This window comes from Mus caroli, chromosome 1, assembly GCF_900094665.2.
Source record: "Mus caroli chromosome 1, CAROLI_EIJ_v1.1, whole genome shotgun sequence".
Classification (NCBI taxonomy): domain Eukaryota; kingdom Metazoa; phylum Chordata; class Mammalia; order Rodentia; family Muridae; genus Mus; species Mus caroli.
The window spans coordinates 151,350,458-151,360,104 of NC_034570.1; the positions used below are offsets into that span (position 1 = coordinate 151,350,458).

At 37.6% G+C, this 9,647-nt stretch overlaps 1 protein-coding gene across 2 annotated transcripts in view; it reads right to left on the minus strand.

Moving 5' to 3' along the window:
- Rabgap1l (RAB GTPase activating protein 1 like) overlaps positions 1–9,647 on the minus strand; it is a 551,913-nt gene that overhangs the window by 500,972 nt on the left and 41,294 nt on the right. For both annotated transcript variants that reach the window (XM_021173796.2, XM_021173811.2), the window contains exons 2-3: positions 4,285–4,455; positions 2,450–2,642 (exon numbers count right to left, since the gene is read on the minus strand). In XM_021173796.2, coding sequence (XP_021029455.1) covers positions 2,450–2,642; positions 4,285–4,422 — 331 coding nt within the window. In that variant the 5' untranslated portion in view covers positions 4,423–4,455. The remainder of the gene's footprint in view (positions 1–2,449; positions 2,643–4,284; positions 4,456–9,647) is intronic.

Consider the following 9,647-nt stretch of genomic DNA (forward strand, 5'->3'; position numbering starts at 1 on the left):
GGGGGTCTGGGGGGGGGAGTGTATTGGGGACTTTTTGGATAGCATTGGAAATGTAATTGAGGAAAATACATAATAAAAAAAATAAATATAAAAAAAATGAAATATTCTCTGGAAGATTACTAAACAGGATTTTTTGTCTGCAAAAGAAAAATCATTACAGAAAATTCCTTCAACTTAAAGAAAATGAAATAAGAGGACCTGAAAGCTCCCAAGAAGGACTCTACTCAGACTCTAGAGAATACACAAATGTTGAACACTGTTAAATAGGTTACAAGAACACTAGAGAATTTAATGTGGGGAAGAAAGAGAGTTATAACTGCCAAGGGAAAGATAAATGTTTGAAATTTTCCCTGACTTGGTTAAATATTGAATGTCCATGTTCAAGAATCTCAATTATTCTTTTAAAAATACAACCTCAAAGAAAACTACACCCAGGAATCAAACCGCTGACCTAATTATACAGGCTTATTATCCCAGCTATGTTGGAAGGAAAAAGCAAGAGGATCACAAGTTCAAGGCCTTCCTGGGCTACAGAGCAATTCAAAGTCAGGATGAGCAACCTGGAGAGTCACAGTCTCAAACTATCAAAGGAAAGGAAAGCTGAGCATGCGGGTCAGGGGTGCCTAGCATCGTGCAAAGGCGCTGAATTCAGTTCCCAGCTACTGTTAAGAGAAAACGGAGGCAAGGAGGTAGACTACAGAAACTCTCTCCTCTGAAACTGTACAGGGGCTGAAGAAATGGCTCAAATGTTAAAAGACTGTTTACTGCTCTTCTAAAGGACCTGAATTTTTGTCCCAGCAACCATGGCGAGTGACCTACAACCACCTCTACTCTCAGCTCTAGGGAATCCAATTCCCTCTGCTGGTTCTGGGCAGCACCTGCACACACTTGTGTAGATTCACAAACATAAACACACAGTGAAACAAAAAATAAATGAAATAAAAATAAATTTTAAAAATAAAAAAGAAACTACAGAAATAAGAAGGCAGTGAACATTTTTCATAAGCTCAAAGACCAACGAACCTGAACTATCCACCAGCAATTAAAGTAAAATAAAACCATTTCCTTATAAAGAAAACTGAAAACTAGAAACCAACTCTGAAAGAAAGGCTATCACAAGCGTGTCAACCTGAAGAAAATAATATCATCGTGCAATCCAGAGTCAACAATAACAGAAACAAAAAATATAATACAATTCTGCCAGGCAGTGATGGTACATGCCTTTAACTCCAGCACTCAGGAGGCAGAGGCAGGAGGATCACTGAGTTTGAGGCCAGCCTGCTCTACAGAGCAAATTCCAGGACAGCCAGGACTACACAGAGAAACCCTGTCTCAAAAAACTAAAAAGTAAATTAATAAATGCATTTTCCTTTACAAGTCCTTTAAAATGCATATATTATACTGTCTCCTGGGTTTTTTCAGTGTATGTATGTGTAATACATAATCAACATATCAAAAAGGGAATTGAAAGGAACCATCTAATAAATTTCCCTTTAATATGAATATTAAATATAATTGCATTTATTTAATAAAAATATTAAATATAAATACATATAAAGATAATTAAACAAATATTAAATATAATTGACATTCATTCTATCATGTATGTCCTTTAGAAACACCTAATACATACTAAAAATCATCTTTACTCACAAACAGGTTATCAGAGTATAATTTACCCTCATATGTGCTGTATTTTTGTAAGATATACTGATGGAACCAATAAGCTATTTTGGTTGGAATTTTTGACAATTATAATTTAAAATAAGGAGAGATAAACTGTGGAAAAAAAAGCACATGATATAAAAGATCTGTTATACTACTCTTTGATTACCAAGAATTTTTAACTTGTTCAACAAGTACTAAGGACATATTGTGCGCAAAATAGCAGAGGTAATATGAGTGCTCAAACATAGCGTTCTTATTCTAGATAGATATATATATGCAAAACCATAGAAACCTCCAACCAGAACTAAAAGCATGGTGGCCCTGATCTAAATGAAACAAAACTAAGGGGTGGGAGACGGGGTTATGGAAAGTGTTGCAAGGCTGGCCTAAAATTTGTCATTCTCCTGCCTCCATCTCCTGAGTGCTCTTTAAGGCCCATCTGAATGGCACTGTCTCAACAAAAGGAAAAAGTTAAATATTGGGGTAGACGACTGGATCCTCAGTTAATAGCACTTGTTATACAATCCTTAGGACTGGAGCTCAGATCCCAGCACCCACATGCCAACTTGAATATTGTACAAACACTAGGTAGTTCCAACACTTTATGACCTTTGTGGGCACATGGGTATGTGGAATATGCATACAATGACACAGGCACAGATATACTTACAAATCTTTTTTCAAGATTAAAGACAATGTTAAACTAAAAGTTTTCTAACTTTCACCTTAAATCTTATTTTATTCCATTCCCCTTATCGTCTTTAAGGATCCAGCACATTACCTGTATTAGATGGATCCAAAACTAACTGGAGAGGTGGCTTAGTTGTTTGGCTGGCCGGCACATCTCCAAAGGAACAGTTTGAAATCTCACTGGATCCTTGGCAATCAACAGGTAGACTGCTTTGTCCTTTCTCGGAATCTCTCAAAATCTCTTCCATGGCTTTTTCCAACTGCTCATCACCATTGGAAGCTATCTAAAGGCAGAGCAAGACAATTCTTCTTCAATTTCTTAATTATGAGGCTTAATTTAGTAAAAATATTTCATTTTGAAAAATTAAGCTCTAAATATTCAGGCTAGAGAGATGGCTCAGTGGTTAAGAGCACTGACTGCTCTTCCAGGGGTCCTGAGTTCAATTCACAGCAACCACATGGTGGTTCACAACCATCTGTCATGGGATCTGATGCCCTCTTCTGGTGTGTCTGAGGACAGTGATGGCATACTCATATAAAATAAGTAAAACCTTTAAAAACTCTAAATATTTAAATATACAGTCAGTAAATACTGAGAATTTGTCCAGCAATCCTAATTTCACATTCCCATAATACATTGAGATCCTGAATGATAAAATCTACTAAATAAAAGAGGGGTTCACTTCACAAAAGGATTCTTCATAAAATATTGCCAGGGCTTTCAAACTATATTTAATGCAAGACCAGTGAGAAGGCTCAGTGGGTAAAAGTGCTCACTGCCAAACTCAACTACCTGAATTCAATCTCAAGATCACTCGTGGTCAAAGGAGAGAACAATCCAGAAAACTGTCCATGGACCTCCACACAATAAACTGTATCACACACATACTACACACACACACATAATCAGACCATTTGAATTTTATGTGTTTTGAGAGGAAAATGGATAAGATATGGCACATTGTAAATACCACTTAAACAATAGTATTTCTTAGCATCTATACACATATTTTCAATTTCTTTATAAACCCACTAGCTCCAAGACTATTATTAATTTTCTTAGAAGTTATATTTTTTCTGAAAATTAAGTGGGGCACAAGCCTAAGAAAATAAATGGTATCTTAAACAAAATAATGCAATACAATTGTCAAAAATAAGGCACTGAGACCATTTGAATCGAATTATGTACTAGACATAATACAAGCACTTAATAACCTCCTTTAAAGTGTATTTCTGACTCAATGATATATTTTGATGCCATACTTAATAGCCATGTATAAAAGAGTACTTGATTATTATTTCCATTCCTATTTACACAAAAGAGTTACCAATTCCCATGCACATATAACAGGCTTGCTTGCTTTCTATTCTTTGACTTAGGAAAAGCAACCCAAAACTTAGGAGAGAAATTAATTTTAAAAAATCCAAATGAAATTAACTACAAAAAATAAGATATACACTTTTAAACTAATTAGTCAACTGTTAAACTGTCTACCAGACTCTTATCACATAATTTAAAGCAAAAAATACATAACAGAAAAATCTTTCAATTAAAACCCAGAAGAAAAAGAAACAGTCAAATAAATTTATGTAAGAATTAATCAGTAAGTTTAATTCACATACTACTTTTTCTCTATTTCTTCCTCCAAGAATTTATCAGAAGGTAAATAACCAAAAGATAGTTGAGGGAAAAAAAACTTTAAAAAAAATCAAGCCAAATAATTAGCCTCTGGATGAATAAAACATTAAGTATTTTTATTACTACAAGGTCGTCTGAAAGAGTCAACCAAACACTGACTTTTATTATCCAGGTCAGTACTTTAAGAAATCCTTCAGTGCTTATACCCAGATGAGCTCCAAATAGTTAGAAGGGAGAAAGAAATTCATGAAAAACAGTGCCATATTAGAAAAAAGAAGAAACAATACCTTCAGCTGTGGCTTCCCATCATCCTTTATAGAAGTGTCATCTGTGTGCTGAGAAACCAAAACAAATTCTTCACTGTTCAGTGTGGCCACAGAATCAGATGACCCACTAACCTTCTGGAAGGAAGCTCTGACCTCCATTTCAGTTCTGCAAACCTCTCTGCCCACATCCACCTGGTACAAAACAAGAGAAAAAGTAGAACCTGATTAAAAACAACTAAAACTAAACTAAGAATCTTTTTTAAATGGTTCATATGAAAAAGAATCTGGGCAAGCAAATTATCTCCAAATGTGGAAGGCTGTCTTCTTGGACTAGGCCACTCAAAGAAATGCACTCTCTCAGCTCTTAACTTTCAGACTAACAGAATACTGTTACCTGAAAAACACAACCCAGCTGTACCTCAACCAAACACATTTACCTCGACTTAACTCTCTATTTCGTTAAGAAATACTACCAGCTTTTGTTTGTTTCAGTATAGAGAGGGAGAAAAGTAAATGTATGACTAGAAACAAATTAACACACACACACACACACTACACAGGACAGAGATGGACAAGGGAGAGGGAAAAGGAGAGGGAGAGGGGGAAGGGGAGGGGAGGGGAGGGGGAGAGGTCCCTGTAGTCTCAGCTTCTCAGCCTCCCAGGTTTAAGACAGGAAAAGCCTTTAAGCCCAGAAGTTTAACAAGGTAAAACACACACACACACACACACACACACACACACACACACAGTAAAACCCTGTCCAATAAAATGTATTCAATTACTTTATTAAATCCAAAGCATTTCAAAAAACTTACCTCCTAAAGACCAAGTACCATACTTTAAAATATTTTGCGGTTAATGAAGTTGACAAATGAATATAAAATTTAATACTCTAAGATGTGTTTTTCTTCTCTGGAGATATTAATATTTTACAACACTCAAAAGGTAAAATTTCATATATTTGTATTCATGTACCAAGTTAGGTCTCAATAATCATATTAAATGAAATTCCATTTTCTTGATAGATCTATAGTCTCATAGAAACTCAAATTTCTATAAGTTCATAAATTTATTCACACAACTAAATCTGACTGAAGATATTACATACTACATAACAGACAGTGATCTTAGTCCTCGGCTACATGCCTGAAGAAGGCTGGACAAGGTAGACATTGTTCCAACGCTTAAACACTAGTGAGGAAGAAGAAAAAAAAAAGGAGGGAGAGGGAGGAGGATAAAGAGGAAGTGGGGGACAGTGAGTGAGGAGAAGAGGGAGAGAGCGAAATCGGTCCAAATCTGAAGAGTAAAACAGCAAACGACAGAGAAACAGTGCAGAGCGTGGAGTAACCTCAAGTAAAGTGGCAGAAAAGAACTCTTAGAGGATGGCCTCTTTCTTAATAGCTGAGTAGTATTCCATTGTGTAAATGAACCTGAGTTTTCCAGGCAAATGGATGAAACTAGAAAATATCATTCTGAGTGAGGTAATCCAGACCCAAAAGGACATGCATGGTATGTACTCAGTAATAAGTGGATATTGGCCCAAAAAAATAAAAAAAATTAAAAAAACATACAGAGAATACCCAAGATACAGTCCACAGAAGTCAAAAAGGTCAACAACCAGAAGTGCCTAAGTGGGGATGTCTCAGTCCCACATGGGAGAGAGAAGAAAGCAATCACAAGTAGGGAGGGAGGGAGGGACCTGGGAGGGAAAGTGGATGGGGGAGTGGGAGTAGGGCTGGGGAGAGGGGCTACCTGATCTGGTATCCAGTGAGCAAAAAGGACTGAAGCCCTGAGGGCCAGCAGAAAGAATGTAAATAGGCAACTTCAGGAAATAGGACACCCCCCTCACCCCACCGCCCCCCCCCCCCCCCCCCCCCAACCCCACCCCCAACCCCCAGAGACCTAAGAAGTGAGAGACTCCCAAGACTCAAAGGGAGGGACCTTAGATAAAATGCCCAACAGTAGGGAGAGGAAACTTACAGAGCCCACCTCTAGCAGGAAGACAGAACATCAAGTGAGGGATGGGATTGCCATTCCACAGTCACATCTCTGACTCATAATTGTTCCTGTCTGAAAGAATTATAGGTATGGAAATGGAAAGGAGCCTGAGGAAAAGAAGGCCCAGCAACAGGCCCAAAGTGGCATCCAGCTCAAGGGGAGGTCCCAAGGCCTGACACTATTATTGAGGCTATGGAGTGCTCACAAAAAGGGACCTAGCATGACCACACTCCAGAAGACCCAACATGCAGCTGAAAGAGTCAGATGCAGATATCTGCACCCAACCAATAGGCAGAAGCTGCTGACCCCTGTGGTTGAATTAGGGAAGGCTGAAAGAAGCTGAGGAGAAGGGTGATCCTGTAGGAGGACCAGCAGTCTCAATTAATCTGGACCCCCAAGATCTTTCAAATACTGGACCACCAAACAGGCAACATACACCAGCTGATATGAGGCCCCCAACACACATACAGTAGAGGACTTCCAGGTTCTTTCAGAGATGATGCACCTAGCCCTCAAGAAGGTGGATGGAGAGGGGCTGGGAATGGAATATGGAGTGTAAAAAATGAATTACAAATAAAATTAAATTTTAAAAAGGAACTCTTAGAGGAAACACATGAGCAAAAACCTAAATGAAAAAACAAATCTTAAATTATATAGTGTTCACTGTGAATAAACGAGTAATGTGAGGAGGGCAGAATAGGCAGGCTGGCCTGAAGAAGACCAGACAGATCCTGCACTCCATGGCCTGTCCAAGAACAAAGTCCCCAGACTTTTGTTCTTTAAAAGACAGCACTTTTCACTGCAGATAAACATGGCTGCAATGTTCCACTTTGCCATTAGGTGGCACTAAAACCATTAATCTTGTCAAGAAAGAAAGAAAAGAAAAGAAAAGAAAAGAAAAGAAAAGAAAAGAAAAGAAAAGAAAAGAAAAGAAAAGCCCAAGTTCAAATTGCACATTTAAAACTTACTTTTCAATGTTAAAAATAAAAATTCCCAGGAATATCCAAACAACAGAGGATTGCACTCGTTAGGTACCCGTCATTTACTGCTGTTATGTAAGTAAATCACTTTGTTTTTTGAACCACTTTATTGTTGTGTCTGAAACTGCAGCTTGAGTTAGCAAGTCGTGTCTTTTTCTCTTTTACGCTGCACTTTTTATCCTTAGCACCAAAGCATCAAGTAACCTAAGAGTCTTTCTGTGGTCAGTCTTCTCCAACCCACTGTCAGGGGTTTCTATCTGATTCTAAATGCTGACGTTCTGTCCCCTGGCACACTTGCTGTAGGCATCCTCTCACCGTGCTGAATAAAAAACGTTCATGTGTCTCTATGCTCACAGTCTCCCAAATTTCTATCCAAACACTAATTCCTCTCTAATTTCCTGACTTGGAATCCAAATCCCTTCTTACCATTTCCAAAGAAAAGCTTTATTGGTATCTTAAGTCGATTGTGACCAAATAGAATTTCTTTTATATATATATTTTTTTATTTTTTTATATATATATTTTTTTTTAAACTGGGTATTTATTTCATTTACATTTCCAATGCTATCCTAAAAGTCCCCACATGCTCCCCCACCCACTCCCACTTCTTGGCCCTGTCGTTCCCCTGTACTAAAGCAGATAAAGTTTGCACGACCAATGGGAATGAACTCTCCACACCTGTTTCTCATCCATGCTTCTCTTTTTAGCAACTAAGGCTCTTCTGCTAACTTGGTCAAACCAGAAACTAGATGGCACTCTCGCTTCCCTCCACTGCTTCACGCATCACATCAGCAATAACGGATATGGTCAGCCTCCTCCAAAACAAGCCCTACCTCTATTTCAGGGGAACTATTCCAAGTAGAAGAAACTGCTGGAAGAGCATACGTAAGAATAATGCATATGGAACCCAGCCTATATGCCATGCCTTACTTGGCTCAATACATTCTCTCATTACAGCACCTTAAACCAAATTCTTTCCCACGTTATAGTCGACTCTCAGGATTACTACATCTTCTAGTATTCATTTTCATTCATGCATTTAACACATTTACATGAGTCTCTACTATACAGCAGATGCTATACTCATTAGTAAAACCACTGTTGTCTCTGTCCTCTTAAAGCTAACATTCTCATTTTAAGATATAGGCAACCTAGGAAAAAAAAATCAAGATCACATCCTGTTATAAGTACTACGAAAGGTGATGAGCATATGAAAATGCTATAAGGAAAATGCCTTTGTATGCTAATTAAAAATTAATTTTTTAAATTTATATTTATTTATTTTATTTATATGAGTATACTGTAGCTGTCTTCAGACACACCAGAAAAGGGCAGCAGATCCCATTACAGATGGTTGTGAGCCACCATGTGGTTGCTGGGAATTGAGCTCAGAACCTCTGAAAGAGCAGTCAGTGCTCTCAATCACTGAGTCATCTCTCTAGAACCCCCAAATTAATTAATTTTTAAAACATTTGTTTTGCATTGCTGTTTCAATGGCTTCATGTTTTTCATAGCAGTTGTGTACTGAAGTCTCTAAACCTGTGAAAATAAACTTTCTCCCTACATAAGTGTTTTATCATATTTTAAACAGCTAAACTAGGCCTGTCATGAATGTATAAGGCATAAGTGGGTGACAATCTGTTTTTATCATTTACTATCATAACATACAAATAAACCTACTAAAAAGTTAAAATGTATCAAAACATAGGCACACAAACATTAACAGACCATACACAGTACCATTACAAATATATAAAAATGTAAAATTTCAGGATCATCAATGTATAAAATGAACTGTAGCAAACACCATAAGCCTGAACAACTTTGCCAACAGCCTTCTACTGATATCATAATGAAAGCTGTGAGTGTGACCTAATCATCTTCATGTGAGCAATTTGTCTCTTCAAGAAACTGCACATGCTGCAAGAAGTGATCCCTCAACCTCTGTGCAGGTGTCAGACCAGACACTACCTCCATGTGACCAAAAAAAAAAAAAAAGGAGAAAACCCATAGGAAGAAAAAGCACTCTGTTCCAAATAGAGAGAAGACAGTGTCAAAAATTCACTAAGGCAATGACAGAACAAATGCAAAGTCCAGGAAAAGCAGACAGGTTAAAAAAAAAAAAAAAAAAAAGCCAAGATGAACACAGCTCCTGGAAAGGAAGACAGAAAACAAACAAAAAAGTCTCTAACAAACAAACAAAAAAGTCTCTAGAAAGTTCAGCACCTGCATAAACAAAGGAAACACTGAAGCCCACAAATTCAACAACGCTCTCCTTGCCCCAAGTGCATGCAGCCATCAGCCCAGTGGAAGCCAGTCCATCACCTCACCTTCCCTTTCTTGTTCCCCACTATCCCTCTCTTTCTTTCTTTCTTTCTTTTTTTTTTTTTTTTTTTTTTTTTTTTT